This window comes from Cotesia glomerata, linkage group LG5 (assembly GCF_020080835.1).
Source record: "Cotesia glomerata isolate CgM1 linkage group LG5, MPM_Cglom_v2.3, whole genome shotgun sequence".
Lineage (NCBI taxonomy): Eukaryota > Metazoa > Arthropoda > Insecta > Hymenoptera > Braconidae > Cotesia > Cotesia glomerata.
The window spans coordinates 20,953,836-20,970,688 of NC_058162.1; the positions used below are offsets into that span (position 1 = coordinate 20,953,836).

At 31.5% G+C, this 16,853-nt stretch overlaps 2 protein-coding genes and 1 long non-coding RNA gene across 4 annotated transcripts; 2 read left to right on the forward strand and 1 right to left on the reverse strand.

Annotated features, from left to right (window-relative positions):
- Nucleotides 1–5,155: 5,155 nt before the first annotated feature.
- On the forward strand, nucleotides 5,156–8,505 carry LOC123265936. The gene is made up of 4 exons (XR_006509704.1): nucleotides 5,156–5,646; nucleotides 7,237–7,532; nucleotides 8,194–8,289; nucleotides 8,351–8,505. It is a non-coding gene; the product is annotated as an uncharacterized LOC123265936 (long non-coding RNA).
- Nucleotides 8,506–9,494: 989 nt separating this feature from the next.
- LOC123264964 (translocation protein SEC62) lies at nucleotides 9,495–11,540 on the forward strand. Its single transcript, XM_044728510.1, has 4 exons — nucleotides 9,495–9,758; nucleotides 10,107–10,919; nucleotides 11,067–11,170; nucleotides 11,272–11,540. Exons 1-4 carry the CDS (start codon nucleotides 9,723–9,725, stop codon nucleotides 11,444–11,446), a joined length of 1,128 nt encoding a protein of 375 aa, XP_044584445.1. The 5' UTR covers nucleotides 9,495–9,722; the 3' UTR covers nucleotides 11,447–11,540.
- A 681-nt stretch (nucleotides 11,541–12,221) lies between these two features.
- LOC123264965 (tetratricopeptide repeat protein 36) lies at nucleotides 12,222–16,849 on the reverse strand. Of its 2 annotated transcripts, XM_044728511.1 has the most exons (6): nucleotides 16,588–16,849; nucleotides 16,210–16,496; nucleotides 15,258–16,130; nucleotides 14,823–15,184; nucleotides 12,807–12,983; nucleotides 12,222–12,724 (listed from the first exon to the last, which is right to left on the reverse strand). In XM_044728511.1, exons 4-6 carry the CDS (start codon nucleotides 14,929–14,931, stop codon nucleotides 12,474–12,476), a joined length of 537 nt encoding a protein of 178 aa, XP_044584446.1. In that variant the 5' UTR covers nucleotides 14,932–15,184; nucleotides 15,258–16,130; nucleotides 16,210–16,496; nucleotides 16,588–16,849; the 3' UTR covers nucleotides 12,222–12,473. The 2 variants fall into 2 exon arrangements, with proteins under 2 accessions (XP_044584446.1, XP_044584448.1); XM_044728513.1 differs by lacking the exon at nucleotides 15,258–16,130 and having other exon boundaries at nucleotides 16,367–16,496.
- Nucleotides 16,850–16,853: the final 4 nt, after the last annotated feature.

Here is a 16,853-nt window from a genome sequence, read left to right on the forward strand (position 1 = left end):
GTTTAAGTAGGCATCTAGTTAACTATCATGTCTTGTTGATTAATCGGGGCATGGGTGATTCAGGGTTCCAGTGTGCTCAAAATGGTTGTCGGCGTTGTTTTAGATTTTTTTATTCATTGAGGAGACATATTCAGAAAAATCATTTGAATAATGTGGATGATAACGATGAAGCTGGAAATGAGGATGTTGAAGTGGATAATAATATTCGAGGACAACAATTCGGTGATCTTGAAGTGAACTATGAAGGTATACATGACGAGCAAAATGAACAAGACAGCGATGGAGAATCAGTAGCTGGTGATGTAGACAATAATGACATGGACTTTGACTTGAAAAAATATGTGATTCAAATGATTGCCAGATTTCAATGCAAGCTTTCAATGACGTCAAGTTTATTAACTGAAGTTGTAGATGAATGTGAACAACTTCTGGTGAACACATGTAATTTTCTAAAGCATAAAGTTGAGCGATTTTTGATATGCAAGAGTTGCAAGACGATAATGAAGCACAGAATGTCTTAAAAGCTTTCGAATTTGACGGCCCTTTCGATGGATTAAAAATATCAGAACAACAAATTGATACCTTAAAGCAGTACTTTAGTTACATAGAACCTATAGAAATTCCTTTAGGGTACAGACCTGATAGTGTACTTGATCGAAAAACCAGTACATATAAACCAAAAATGGTAATGGAAACTTGTCAATACGTACCTATTGTTAGTACTTTAACTTTAGTAATGTCAAGACCAGAAGTACGAGAGGTGGTTCATGCAGAACAGAGGTCACCAGATGGTATTTTGGCTTCATTTTTAGAGGGAGAGCATGCTCAAGAACATCCTCTATTTTTACAATACCCAAATACATTAAGATTACAAATATATTATGACGAATTGGAAACAGTAAATCCTCTGGGGTCAAAAACAGGTATCCACAAATTAGGAGTATTTTAGCCAGAAAGCTTGCGTAATTTTTATAATTTCTTAGAATCTTATGTTTACGACATGGATGTGAAGCCGTACAACATTGTGTCTTCGATTCACACAAATATTTTTAATTTTAACACTGATTTATGTTCGGAAAGTGAATAACAATGCATAAGTAAATGCTTTTTTGTGTGTGTTTTTAAATTATATTTAAGAATTTTTATAAAACCTGGTTTTTTGATAAATTGAACGAAAATAAATATTCGAAAATTCCTGAATCATTAAAAATGTCATTTTGATTAATCTGTTTATAAAAATTTCACTATTTCAATGAGTGATTAACAGCTATTCCAGTACTGACTAGGTCACTATTTCAATTAGTGGTTTGTTCACTATTTTAATAGTTTTAATAATTCACTATTTAGTAGTGGTATACTTTTAACTATTTTAAATAGTGAATATTCACTACCAAATAGTAAATTTTCACTATTTTAATTTTAGAGTGTGTTAGCTCTACATTAAAAATAATATAAAAAAAAAAAAAACTCGAAAAATTTCTTTTTTTATCATTTTACTAATAACAAAATTATTATTATTATTATTAAAAAAACAAAAAAAAAATTCGGTCTCTAGTTGGGCTCGAACCTGCGTCCCCAGGCACGGTACAACAAAAGTAATTATTATTATTTACATTGTTATTATATTGGGTTCTCGATTGAAGTTATTCGCTGGATATACAGTTATTTGTCGGAAAGAAGACACGCAGTTAGAGATGGTGCAGAATTGTCGACATGGAGGAATTGCCTTACAGGAGTGCCTCAGGGAAGTGTTCTTGGCCCGCTGTTATTCTCGCTGTTCATCAATGATCTTCCTACATGTCTACGGCATATAGCAGTTATCTCTTTTTCGCAGATGATGGTGTACTCTATCTAACATCTAAAATCACTGACCTGGATAGTGCAATTGAGAGGATGAATGAAGATCTTGCTGCCGTGTTGGAGTGGTGTCGATTAAATAAACTGAAGATTAATGCCTCCAAGACAAAGGCTTGATATTAGGCAGTGCATTCAATGTTAACCCTGTTGAAAAGCTCCAATAGGATCCCATCAAAAGCGACAAAAGCCACTTAGAAACCAATAAAATTTATGGGTTTCTAAGTGGCTTTTGTCGCTTTTGATGGGATCCTATTGAAAATTTTAAACAGGGAACTTGATCAAGCTAGATCAGATACCGAGTATCGTATTGGGAAATGAAAATATTGACTATGTTGTTAGCTTCAAATACCTCGGTGTTTTAATTGATCAGAGACTATCGTGGGTTGATCAGGTCGGTAGGATTTGTAATTCAGTTTCGAGAGTGTTATACAGACTCCGCCAGTCGGTTAATGAACTGAACATTGCTCTAAAGCGTCAATTAGTAACTAGTTTGGTGCTTCCTATTTTTGACTACTGTGCCGTAGTTCTCACTAACCTAAATCAGGGCCTTGAGAAAAAGTTGAAAGTTGCTCTGAACAACTGTGCGCGCTTTGTGCTGCGGAAACGACTTGGAGAACACATTAATGGACCGCGGCTTGATCTTGGGTGGCTTTCGCCATATCATCGTCGGCTTCACCTGATGGGCTGCATTTATTACGGAATGTTAGTCATGAATAAAAATGCTTTGTTAAAGGATAGAATAAGGATGAACCATAATGTCGCGAGACATAGGGACAATAATCGGACTGATACACTTCTGGCGCCGATTCCACGTACTTCAATTCTTCAGCACTCCTTTGTGGTTCTGGGGACTTCCTTTTGGAATTCCTTGCCGCCATCAATGACAGCAGCTGACTCACTAGCAATATTTAAAACAAGTTGTTATAAACACTTATTAGCTACTGAGCGTGCCGATCTCTAAGTGTGTATTCTGCATTTTTGACCAAGTGCAATTTAGTTATTTGCTATCCTGTGCAATATGGTATAAGACTTGAAGTAGACTGTTTTTGTTTCAGTATTCATTATTAATCTTGATTAATTAAATTTATATTATTGTGATAAAGTTGACGTTGAGAGACCTATCAATATTAACATTAACATTATAAGAATCTATTTTGATTGTCGATAATAGCTTATGAGCACTTTTTGTTTTGTTTTTGATTTTTACTTCAAATTATATTGATCTGTACTTAATTTTAAGATATTTTGTATACTTTGTATATACTTTTGGCCGGTAGAGGACTACGTCCTACGGCCTCTTTCAATAAATTACAATTACAATTATTATTCAACGTCTGGTTAGACTGTAATCCTGTCAAAATGAGACAAAACTCCACTATTTACAGTTAAACCAGGCGTCGAGTTTATATAGTATTTAACTGAGCAGTCTTTCCTGACCACTCAATTTTCTAAAAATTGTTGAAAAAAAGTACAGCTTAAACGGGTCTGAATTTTCGACTCGGGAGATGACTGAAAAATGATCATGTTTGCACAATAATCTATTATCCCATTCGATATCTATTGATCATTAAATAATGTAGAATAGTCTTCACCGAAAAGACATAATACATTATTACTATCATTGAAGTTTTTCGAAGCCAAAACAAAAAATAAAATCGAGTGATTTTCGAACCAAAATAGTAATCCACATTTTGAACGGTAAAATTATTGGTCGTAATAACTAATAATGACCGTCGAAAATTGTTTAAAGCTGTTTCTATGTTCTTTCCTCGTTTATTTTCTAGTCGAGGTTTCCAAATCTTTTCAGGCTCTAAATCATTTTAGTCTAAGAGCCGGTGGGAGATCGACCTTCACCGATCTGATAACCAGATGAGACATATTTTTTATCAAATATAATTTATAAACAAATATGCCTATAATTACTTGCCTATCTGAAAGTGCTCATGGCTATTTTTAATTAAATTAACTTTAATCGATTTTTTTTCATCACTTTCATTCTTTTGATAACCAAATGAATTTTATTTCATTGTTAGTTTTTAACACACAGAATATGCCTCAGTAGGCTTGCCTACTCATTTTTGTGTATAGCTACCTGGCAAGCCAATGTGAACAGGTAAGTCAATATAGGTGACTCCATCGTTCTGCTAACTTATCGAAAGTTATATCAAATTTTAGATTATTTTATTACAAAATCAGTCATATAGACTTGCCTGCAAAAATCATACTTAAAGCACTATTGCCTAGCTAAAACTTTTAGAGTTTTAGCCATCTGATAGGTGCGAGAGAGAAAGTAGAGCGTCCGAAGTCTATGTGGTAGAACAGGACACAACATAGCAGCTGCAAGCTACCTGACCGTTGAATGTATCCGAGTGCGCATGCTCGTGTATAGTCAAAAATCATTTATTAGTGACAACACGTGCTAAATAAATATTTGAATTTCATTTTTTTATGTATTTTTTATACTTTGTAATAAATGGTTCTAACATGTACCTGAAGATCCGATCGTTTTTTTATGAACGAAAATAAAAAAAAAATTTTTTTTGCTTTTGAAACTGAAAATAGTTTTTCGGCTCCAAAAAAATACAAATAGCCCTAAAAATGATACATTGACCCCTCTAAAAAGCAAAACTACCCTCACAGCCACCCCGAAGACTTCAGAATTTTTTTCAAAACTTCTAAAAAAATCCTTGCGAGGGTCCTTGGAGGCTGCCGACTTTTTAGAGCACTTCTAGTACCCCCCTACATAATACAAAAAATCATTAGGCCGCTAACACCTCCGGAACTACCCTTCCAGCCATCCTAAAGACCCATAAATTGAAAAAAAATGTAGAAAAAATCCTTTCAAGGGTCCTTGGAGGCTGCCGATTTTTTAGAGTACTCCTAGTATTCCCCCACAATATATAAAAAATAATCAGCCCGCTACGACCCCCAGAACTTCTCTTCCAGCCACCCTAAAGACTTATGAATTGAAAAAAACTGTAAAAAAAATCCTTTCAAGGGTCCTTGGAGGCTGCCGATTTTTTAGAGCAGCCTGATTATTTTTATATATATTGTGGGGGTACTAGGAGTGCTCTGAAAAATCGGCAGCCTCAAGGACCCTTGAAAGGATTTTTTTAATTTTTGAAAAATTCATAAGTCTTTAGGGTGGCTGGAAGAGTAGTTCCGGGGTGTTAGCGGCCTAATGATTTTTGTATTATGTGGAGGGGTACTAGGAGTGCTCTAAAAAATCGGTAGCCTCCAAGGACCCTTGGAAGGATTTTTTCGGAATTTTTGAAAAAAAATTAATTTTAAAATTAGTTTTTTTTTATTTATTTATTAATATATTAATATAATAAAATATTAATATATTAACTTATTTATTTTTGAGTTTTGCATAGCTGTAAGTACGTATAGTGTGAAATAATATAAAAATTGTGATCGAAATTAGTTATAATAAATTGGAGTTCAAAATTAATGACAAGTGTAAATAAATGCTGTCTCTGTCACTCACATGTACACGAGCATGCGCACTCGGATACATTCAACGGTCAGGTAGCTTGCAGCTGCTATGTTGTGTCCTGTTCTACCACATAGACTTCGGACGCTCTACTTTCTCTCTCGCACCTATCAGATGGCTAAAACTCTAAAAGTTTTTAGCTAGGCAATAGTGCTTTAAGTATGATTTTTTGCAGGCAAGTCTATATGACTGATTTTGTAATAAAATAATCTAAAATTTGTTATAACTTTCGATAAGTTAGCAGAACGATGGAGTCACCTATATTGACTTACCTGTTCACATTGGCTTGCCAGGTAGCTATACACAAAAATGAGTAGGCAAGCCTACTGAGGCATATTCTGTGTGTTAAAAACTAACAGTGAAATAAAATTCATTTGGTTATCAAAAGAATGAAAGTGATGAAAAAAAATCGATTAAAGTTAATTTAATTAAAAATAGCCATGAGCACTTTCAGATAGGCAAGTAATTATAGGCATATTTGTTTATAAATTATATTCGATAAAAAATATGTCTCATCTGGTTATCAGATCGGTGAAGGTCGATCTCCCACGGTCTCCTCTACTATTTGGTTTATTAGTTGGCCTGATTTTTTTTTGTTTTAGCTACTTTAACATGTACAGAGGGTTTTTTATAGCCGAATTTATTAAAAACAGCGCGTAAAGGAGTTTTCATTAGTATCGAAAATATTTTTGTAATGGTATTTTGTTGTACAGTCGTTTTGTTACATAGTTATTCTGTCGTTCGGTTATTTAACTCCATTTTCAATCCATAAGCTCTTAAAGAATTTTAAACAGTCGAAAGAAGCAAAAGTGTAATTATTGGTAATAAATTCCAAGAGGGGATAAGTTTTGTTTATATTTACAACAGCTGCGTAGTAGTACATACGTTTAGAAGATTTATAAGGTAATCGAACAACTGATCTAGTCGCATCAAGATGCACTTTTAGATTCTGATGTTCTTTTAAAAATTCGATTTGTTCGTCGATTCCCAAATAAATTGAAAAGAGCGTTTCATATTTTCGGATGTACGGGTGCGATTGTTAGCGTGTTTGTCTAATCGTAGAATAACATATCAACTATATCATTAGCATCACAATCATTTTTCGACAATTCCTGTGATCGAGCTTTGCGAACTACGGCTGTAGAACTTGTAATTTGATAATGACCATCATTCTTAGCCAACTGTTTATCCATGGGATTGAGTTTGCATGTTTTGAGCGCGAAGCGCGCAGGTATGCTCTACTCTCGCCTAAAAATCGTGATTTCGATGAAAACTTGATTTTCATAATTTAAACGAAAAAACTTGCGTATAAAAAACATATTGAGATAAATAATAATCACTGCAGATCGCGTTAAAAAGATTTTCTCATCGATTAAATAAGATTTCTCAGGAAAAACTCGTTTTTCTGACGGTTTAAATGAATAAGAGCGCAGTATTTTCAGGAGCACTGGGCTTGATAACACCACAACTTTGTCAAAAATCATTTTCACGATTTAACTTTTTTTTTTTGTTTTATTCCTTAGGGAATTTGCTGAACTTTTGTGAAAATTGCGTGTCAAAATAATTTCGTTTCAATACAGTTAATTTTTTTTTATTGTCAGTTCGGTGACTTTTTTTGCAATTTCGGCAGCCATATAAGGTAAAAGCCCCAATAGATGATCACGTACCAGTATATGATCACTCCATGTATTTGTATATCTATATTCACAAATATAGGTATACAAATACATGGAGTGATCATATACTGGTACATGATCATCTATTGGGGCTTTTACCTTATATTATTTTTCATAAAATAGGATTGAAATAACTATAAACAAGCAAAAACTATACATACATGATGGTATAATTACTAACTGTTTTATCATCTGTTTTTTTTTTAGCTTGACAGCTCAACCTACAGAGGAGATAACACCCACACGCGGGAAAATTAAAAAAAAAACAAATAAAAGAAAGCATAGAAATCTTTATGAAAAAGTTAACAAATTGTATATAATGTAAATATTCAATCTAAATAATTTGTGTATGACATGAGCACTTAAGGCATGCTCATTTGGATTTTCCAAACTTTTTTTACAATACGGTTGACAATAATCCGCATAACGACGAAAATAAATATTTTTACGCAACTTAAAACTGTCACTGAAAATTAAAGAACAAGTAACATTAAAGTTTTTTGGTAGGTACTCACGTAAATATTGATAGACCAGTTCAGAAATGATGGACTCTTTACAAACAATCTGAGTTGATGATACAGTCGATGTCCCAAGAAAATCATAGTTGTTTTATAATTTAGTAATTTTCGTCTCCTCCGATGATATTGGCGAGTTACTAAATCGGCATAATACTGAAGTTAACAGACTTTAAAAATGTTTTTATAATTTTAGAGTTATAAAATTATTATGAAAAATCTTTAATAAAAAAATTCCACATGTGAAAATTAAAAAAAAATTATTAGTGAAAATTTTTAAAAGCATTTTTATTATTATTATTGATTTTTTATAAGAAAAAATTGACAACTGTCAGCTAATTTCGCATTATAACAAATCGGCGACTTAATTGCCGAATCAATTATTCAGAATCATCATTATCTACACCGACTTCAGTTTCACATTTTTCGGAATTTGATGGAATATCTGAATCAATATTGATGTCCATCTTGGTAGATTTCTTGAAATTAATTCAAATTTGATGATGATGATGATGATGATAACAATAATGAGTTACAATTTTCTTGTTTTTTTAACTGTCTGATTACTTTGGTCTTAAACTCATTTTGGTCATTCTTCCAAGCGAAATACAAATTTGTGTGAAATTTCTTAATTTAATTTTTTTTTTAGGTTGAAATGTCGACATAGATTTGGAAAAAGTACTTTCTGCTGTACAGGGTTGTCACCAACATCTTCAATATTTTTAGCATATAATAATATTGCCGTGTAAGTTTTAGTGATATTAAATTTCATTTTTATAATTTGTACAGTTTTTGTTTATTAATAGGTAGAGAAAAAGTCAAATGAAGAATCCTACAAAAAACAATGTCAAAAAAATTTTAAGTTATAGGCTTTAAAAGACATAGTTGGTAATTACAATAATATTTTCATTACCTTTGAGGAAACAATTGTTAATAATTATGAAGTATGAAGTAATGAATGAAAATAATATAAAAACAGATTTTAAAATAACATTAGATACATTAACATCAGATATTTCAAAATTGAATGTTCGCAACGGCAACGAAAGCTGTTATGGTCAGAACATAAGCGCCACTAGTGAGCGATAGAGGAAGTATTTTGAAATGAAAAAAAAGCGGGCAAAATTTGAAACGAACAAACTTGCATAAAATGTTATTAAATACATTATTAGAAAATGGATATATACATCCAGTAAAATAGATATATATTATAATAAAGAATTGTCTGATAAGAAAAGAATTGATAACTTGGTAGCGAATAAAAAAATTTAATTCTAAATAAATGCAGGAGTAAATTTTGATATAGTAAAGACCTTAATTTTTTTAATTTTTATGCTAAGTCTTTTTTTTCAATTGTTACAATTCGATTAATATAATAATAATAATAATTTTGAAATTAAAAAATAAATGCAGGTCTAAATCGGTGCAAAAGAGATGCAAATACCTCATTTTTAATTTCTTTGCCAGAAAATGTTGATTGGAGCACTCGTCAAAATTTAATACTTCAAATTTCTATTCAATAAAATTTTTTTTTAAATACAAATACCTAAATGTAGTTGTAAATATCCAAATTTATATTTTTTTTAATTCGATTCCTTCGCCGAGATATCAATTAACTATTAATTAAAAACTTAATTTTAATTAATAATATTATACTTACTCTTAATTATTATGTTACTAGAAATTTGAATAGCGCGCTACGCGCGCGCCTAAATTTTAACCAATAATGAATCGTGGCCCGTTTTTTGCGAGTTTCGACCTTTGACTAACTTCAAGACTTTCATCTATTTTATAATATAGGATAAGTTTTGAATTATTGAATGATGGAACAAAAGATACAGAAGATACAGAAGATACAGAAGAGCGCTAGTGTATGTTTCCGAAATCAGATGGAAATACCGTTAGCTATTTTGCCATCAAATAAAAATGAATTTTTATATGTTCTGTAAATGAGAAAGAGAAATATTATTGTCCCGTAATAAAACCCAATATAAGTTTTTCCAGTTTTCCCCACACGACTGACAGACATAAGTGCGTGCATATCTCGTTGCCTTCTTTAAATAAATGCGGTGTCTGTCAGAGTAAAAAAAATCTCTATATATATTTAACGCATGAGAGTATTCGATTCTGAAACGCCAAATCATTTTAGTATACGACAATAATACGACATCACACAACATGGCTGAACGGAGAAAAAATAAAAAGCGTAAAGAAGTAAGCATATTGTTTATTTTTTATTAATTATTTCAATTATTAAATGATTATTACTATTAATTTGTCATTAATTGATATTATTTTTATCCTATTAAAATGAGTGAAATAGTCAATCAATATTTTATTTAGGCTATGTGAATTCTAACGGTGAATTTTATGGAGTGCGTTACAGAAATTCAATAAATGACGTAGTCTTATTTAGGACCTTTAATATTTTCCGTATAACTATTGATTTTTTTTTTTAATGTGTGTACATAGTTATTTAAACAGTAGCGTGTTTTTATATTTAAAATATGTTTGGTGTTAATTATTTATATAACCATTTATTTATATATCTGATATTTACAGAACCGACTGGGAACACCAGAGATAGATAAACCATCAAAAGAAGCGTATGCTGTCGCTAAATGGATCCGGGAAAATGTACCATCAAAGAAGACTAAGTTCATGAGCCACAATGTTGAATATTTTACGGGATCGCGGGCCGTGGGTGCTCTGTTGGAGAATTCGCCGTGGAAAGAAACGTTATTTGAGACTAGGGAGCAAGTAGTTGAATATTTGGACTATATGTTAGCACACAAATTTTTCCATCGAGCCAAGAAAATCGTCGTTACTGAAGAAGAACTGATAAAGTTGCGCGGAATGAAGAAAAAGGGTAAAGACTGCTGTCATAAAGAAGATAAAAAAATTACAGAGGAGAAAAAAGACAAAGAAAAGGAAAAGGAGCGTGAAAAAGATAAAGAGAGCACTGAAAATGAGGCTAAAGAAAAAGAAGATGATAATAAAGATAAAGAGCCGAAAAAAAAACCTAAAGTTCGTTTAGAAATGCACATGGAGCAGTATTTTTCTGATTGCAATGATGCTTATGTATGGATTTATGAACCTATACCCGTTTACTACTGGTTCTTCGGTGCTCTCGTAGTACTTGGAGCTATTGGTGTTTGCTTGTTTCCACTATGGCCCCTGACTATTCGTCATGGTGTTTATTATCTTAGTGTGGCTGCTGCCGGTTTTTTTGTATTTATTTTAGCTTTAGCTCTTATTAGAGTCGTTGTCTTTTGTCTTATTTGGGTTATTACTATTGGAAGACATCACTTTTGGTTGTTTCCTAATCTCGCTGAAGACGTTGGCTTCTTTGCTTCCTTCTGGCCATTGTATCAGGTAATTATATTTCATATTTAATTGCTCATTAAAACTGACAATAACTTAATTCATTTTTATTTTTAATTTATTGTCACTTTAATGGATTTTATAATTAGACAAAAGTTTTAAACTAAATATAAAATAAAACTTGTATTATATTTTCAGTATGATTATTACGGACCAGGATATGAAAATGAAAAGAAAAATAAAAAAAAGAAACGCAGGAAAGACAAAGACTCAGATTGTGAAGATACTTGTTTAATTCAAGGGTAAATATATTTAAACAATTGTTTAACTTTATTACTCTTGTAATGAATATTTTTATTTTAATATTTATCTAATGATTAAAAATATTTACTGTTTATTTTAGAGATGAAGATAAATCTCAACTTCCCGAGGAAGATAAAAAAGAACCAGAGGAAGATAAACAAGTCGAGGCTACAAACGACGGGGAAATTAGCGGTGAAGAGGGCTCCGAAAGTGAAAAATCAAATATAGGTAAAGATTTTGAGATGATTCAACATCCAGAATTAGAAGATAAATAGACGATATAAATACACAATAGTTTAATTAATACGACTGCGCATAATAGTAGCTGAGTTTTGGTATCAATGGTAAGCAAAAAAATAATGCGATAAGGAAAATAGATGTGTTATGAGTGTATGAACGACGGGTAATTTGCTAATTCAACTTTTTCTGGTGTCTTTTATTAATGCATTTAAAGTAATAACTTGATTTTTTACTAATGAATATGATAAATTTATTAAAATTAACGTACACACAAATTGTCAATTTTTGCTATAATTCTATATATATATTTAAAAAATATTTATATATATATATGACAGATTATTAATGAAATGAAATAATTTATAAGAGAATCTTGTACAAATCGCAAATAATTGTTGACGCTAATTAATGATGCTATAAATTCCCTTATTTACGCCTCAGGAAGAGTAAATAAAGAGATTCCATTAAATTTTTGAATTTTGGGTAGGTGCATTAGAATTGTTAATGAACAATAGATTTATTATTTATATTTTTATGTGACCAGTCCAATGATAATTATTAACTGTATTAATTTAATATATATATATATATATATATATATATATATATATATATATATATATATATATATATATATATATATATATATATATATATATATTTATTTATTATATATATAAATATATAATACATGGAATCATGTAATAATAATTGTAATAAAATTTTAAGTAATTCGTAAAGCTGATGGTTTTTTGGAGTAACCTTTAAACATCCGCTCTTTGAGCTAAATAAAAACTTTTCGACGTTACATAATTTTTTGTTAGAAGATTTTTATTTAAAGATTTTTAATTTTTCTAGGACAGGCCTTTTATAATCAGGCTATTTAAAAACCATGTCTAGAAAGGATCGAACAGCTGTTTTTGACTGTTTTCTTGTCAGAATAATTTCTAAATTGCAAGGAGCAGCAGCTGTCAAAAACATATGTACCTTCGAGGGGGTAGCTTAGAATAGAATAGAATTAATTTTCATTTTTTGCATGGATTTAAAAGGAAAATTTTTATTTTACAACTGCACAGACTTTGAAGTTATTTCTTTGAGCATTGCGTTACACATAGCAGCGTAAGGATTCAAATCAACTAACTGACTACGAGCAAATGCCGAGCCATTCTTGGCCGCGATTTCAAAATCTCTTTTAGCTTCATCTTTACGACCTTCGAGACGATGAAGTAACCCACGCTGACACAGCGCCTTCGTGCCGGCTTTCCCTCTGCCACAGCTCAGTGTCACAGCTTGATCCAAGTCTTTCAAAGCCTCTAGAACATTTAATATACTCATGGAGCTTTTAATTGAATATTATTCATTGTAACATTATTTTTTATTTTTTTTAATAAATACCACCAACTCGCCCAGCAAGACGGAGCGCTTGAGCTCGGTCGTTTAAAATCGACGGGCGATCGGGAGCTTTTGTAATCGCTTCATCGAAAAGTAAAAGAGCTTTATCTAGTTCTTCAGATTCCGCTGTATCGATTGCTCGTTTTACCAAGTTCTCTATCTCGAGATTTTCTATTTTATCTGATTTAAATGTTTAACATGATTAATGATGACTTATAGTGATACCAACTAATTTTATGTAAATGTATCGGAAGTTTAATTCCTTTCAGAAAGAGTACTAACAAGACATTGATTTAAAAAAAAAAAAAAATTAACTTGATTAAAAATAAAATTATTAAATCAAGAAAATCATTTTAAAGAGTTGGTAATTAGAAAAAATAGACCCGGAAAAAATTTTAAAGTTATGAAAAATTCATATTAGCGTAAAAGACCCCGTTAGTGGCGGGAACCCCATTACTGACACTTTCTTTGATTTTGGTATTTATTCAATTAATTAAATCATCAATTTCAATAATGAATATATTATTTCTAATCTTTAAGGCCATTAGATCAAAAAAATTTTTAATTTTTATTCCAAGTAGATCATTTTTTCATTGAAAGAAAAAGTGCCATTTATAGGGGTTAAAGGTGCCACTAATGGGGTCTTTTACCTTATTTAATTAAAATTATAAAATAAGAATTATAATATTCACCCCTATAATTTTCCGGAAAAACAAGCACCCCCAGAATAATCGCTCCATTTTTTGTTACAAAAACAATATATTATTATTATTATTTTTATTTTATAATAATTTTAATAAAATAATATGAATTTTTTATAAATTAAAAATTTTTTCCAGTCTATTTTTCTGGGATTCTAAAGAGTTTTATTGTTTTGAATCAAGGTGAAAAATTTTTGAATTGAAAAATTAAGAAAATTTTATTTGGTTCAATAATTTTTCTCTTAAATTAAGTTCATTTTTTTTTTTTAGTAGAATAAAAAATAAAAAAAGTTTGGAAAATCCAAAAGTGCACGCCTCATAACGCTCAATCATTTTTTAAGAAAAAAATTAATTGTATAATTAATTAAAAAAAAAAAAACTTGTAATTAAGTAATTTCTTAGAGTATTTTTAATTTTTTTTTCAAATATCGGCGCCCTTTTTTCTTGTCACATGCGCACGCAGTCTAAAAAAATCTAGCTTGATCAAGTGGCGCCAAAGTTTTCACGTGACAAATAAGAAAAGTTCGTTTGGCTTTGTACGGTTGTATCCGTGAATTTTAATAAAAATTCCATTTAAAAAAAAAATACATAAGCTAGACCACTGATATGAAATACGGACCCAGTTCATCGAATTCTTAAACTAATAAAAAAGGTCCGGTCTTGAAATATCAATTTGTTCGGGAGTAATCGTTGGTACATCCAAAATGGGGTGACATCCGGACGTCCACGTAAAATTTTTTTCAAAACGTTTTTTTTTTCAAAATAGCAACATGAAATGATTTTAGAAAGTAAAAGATGGTTTAATTTAAGTGTTTTTCGGTGTACATCTACTTATATTATTGAATAAGTGTAATATGGTTGTGATAGAGGCATTTAAAGATCACAAAATTGCTTGATCTTGACGAGTCGAGTATAAAGCACAACCTCACGTGCTTCGCGCTATGAGGCGTGCAATAAAATTTGCCTCAAAAGTTTGATTGAAGAAATCGCAGTTTTAAAAATATTTTTTTAAATAAACAGAGTGAAAACTAAAATTACATAGAAAATTTTATAAAAAATTAAAATTTTTATAAAAAATTGAAATTTTATAAAAAATTATCAAATTTTTAAAAATCAAAATTAATTTTGGCTTTAAAATTTAAGAGATCAGATTTAAAAATTGTTCATTCATGATAAAACTCTCCATATGTTTATCGTTAAAATCAATGAAAATGAATACATGATGTTATCTTTCATTTAAAAGGGCATTAAATTTTCAATTAAGAACACCAAAACAAAAATGAACAATTAATTACAACAAAGAATCGTGAAAACTTACCAGTTATTTCGTCTTCCGGTTCGTCAGAATTTTGACCGGATGACATGAGCTGAAGCGGATCAAAGATTGTGTCCAAAATACTTTTGTCGTGTTCGCTCAACTGCTCCATGACACTTTCTATTCACAATTAAATGGTTACCAACAATATCTATCTGCTACAAGCAAGTTGTTATTCTTGCAGGTAATAAAAGTATAAGCAATATTTAATTTGAATTAATTCAGCATTTAAACAAGTAGCGTATTGCGTCATGGAAAAATAATCCTGAATCTCCTGTGCCTGTGGTTTGACCAGTATTTAAATTTACCCAGAGGAACCCATCAACTTGGTTTTATCATTATCCATTTTATTGATTTAAAAATATCTGCAATTATTATAATAACAATTATTATTACCATATAGTATATAAATATAATATAAAAAATAAAAAATAATACAGTGAGATTAATTTAATGATACAATAGATATTAATACACGTATAAAATGATTTAGAGAAACGTCTGAGATAATCTAGGCTTCGTAGCTGATACATCTGGGGAACAATCTGGGTACCCTTGGATGGATAAAACTCGGGTTGTGTTCATCCTCCTGTTGAGTCTCGAAAGCAACGTTAACGGGCCATAATTCATCCGCGACGTATAATAAATATTATGTGAGGGGAAAGACCCGTCGGCCCTCGCCTGGTTTATGGAGAGAAAGACTACTACTACCACCACATTACAGGGTGGAGGAGGATGAGGAGAAACGGGAGGCGGGTGGCGGGTGGCGGGTGGGTAGCCAGAGAATGCATCTACCAACCTGACCAGCATTTTCACGTGGTATGTACGCACAAAAGCCTGCAAAAGCCGTTGGCTGGTTGTGGCTACTCACCGAGTAGAGGAGACTTAACTTAAACTCTCGTTCTCTATACTCATGTGTGTATAAACATCAAGAACGTTGCCCGGTTAGTCTGGTTCCCCGATACCCTGTCGTGGTGCACGCGGCTCGCGGCTCGCGGCTACAGGGCCTCTGACTCCGACTCCGAAATAAGAGATGCCGAATGAAAAAAAATAAATAAAATAGTCCAGCACAGCCTCATACTCATACTCACTACCACACCAGACGTGGTTTGTGGTCGACAACTTTTGTTTCCACCACGACAAACCTTTCTTTATTCTTTTCCATCATTTTTTTTTTTTTTTTTTTTTTTATTTCTTCTCATACTTATAAGTCGATTCATTATTTTCAGGCTTGTTTAAAAACCAAAGCCGGCCCGATGCGATACCAGTATCTCTACTCGGTACTGTAAATTAAAATGCTACCTGTACCTGCTGGAGAACAAAGAACTCTTGATTAACGAGAAAACACTTTCGTCATTAAAATACTTGAGAAATAAATTAAATAACTTACACATACGTAATGATAATAATAATAATAATCATAATAAGTAATGACAATTATTTCATTTTGTAATAACAATTTACTATTTTCCTCATTAATTTCGCTAGATGACACTCATTTTCTCATTTAATTCCCTTTCCTGACTGTGGGACCGGTTTGATACTACCTAAGACAGCGGCTGCGGCGGCGGCGATGTCATTCCCTGGGCGTTGGAGCTTCCTCATGGACACCGTTACATCCGGAGTCGTTGCTCGGACATCCACTACTTCACGGTCTTTACGAATTCTTCTATACAACTATAAATAGCCATAGTAATTTTAGTTATCAATATAAATAGCCATTTATCTTTTTTTTTTTTTAATTAACTTTTGACAAATTATCTAATACCTTTCTTCTTATCTCTAATAAACTTGTACGATTTATCTGAAATAACTTAAAAAACCCTAGTCCCAACCAGTTATAGGTTCTCGCAGCCTTTTAGGGTTCCTGGAACTTTCCAAAGTTATTTATCATCATTCTTTCCCTCTCATACTCATGTCTTACACGATATATACCAATACATATCGTTTTATACTCTTAAACTTATTTTATTCTTTGTATCCTCTTCCCGCGGCTGTTCTCTCGTCCGTGATCCGTGATGTCTTGTAAATGTA

What these genes read in the sequence shown, in the direction of transcription:
- LOC123264965 (XM_044728513.1), bottom strand. Translation starts at nt 14,931, where the DNA reads ATGGAGCAGTTGAGCGAACACGACAAAAGTATTTTGGACACAATCTTT. An exon ending in ACCGGAAGACGAAATAACTG is followed by an intron (nt 12,984 to 14,822) that starts GTAAGTTTTCAC and finishes CATTTAAATCAG; the next exon opens with ATAAAATAGAAAATCTCGAG. An exon ending in TCTTGCTGGGCGAGTTGGTG is followed by an intron (nt 12,725 to 12,806) that starts GTATTTATTAAA and finishes TAAATGTTCTAG; the next exon opens with AGGCTTTGAAAGACTTGGAT.
- LOC123264964 (XM_044728510.1), top strand. Translation starts at nt 9,723, where the DNA reads ATGGCTGAACGGAGAAAAAATAAAAAGCGTAAAGAA. An exon ending in CCTTCTGGCCATTGTATCAG is followed by an intron (nt 10,920 to 11,066) that starts GTAATTATATTT and finishes TTATATTTTCAG; the next exon opens with TATGATTATTACGGACCAGG. An exon ending in GATACTTGTTTAATTCAAGG is followed by an intron (nt 11,171 to 11,271) that starts GTAAATATATTT and finishes TGTTTATTTTAG; the next exon opens with AGATGAAGATAAATCTCAAC.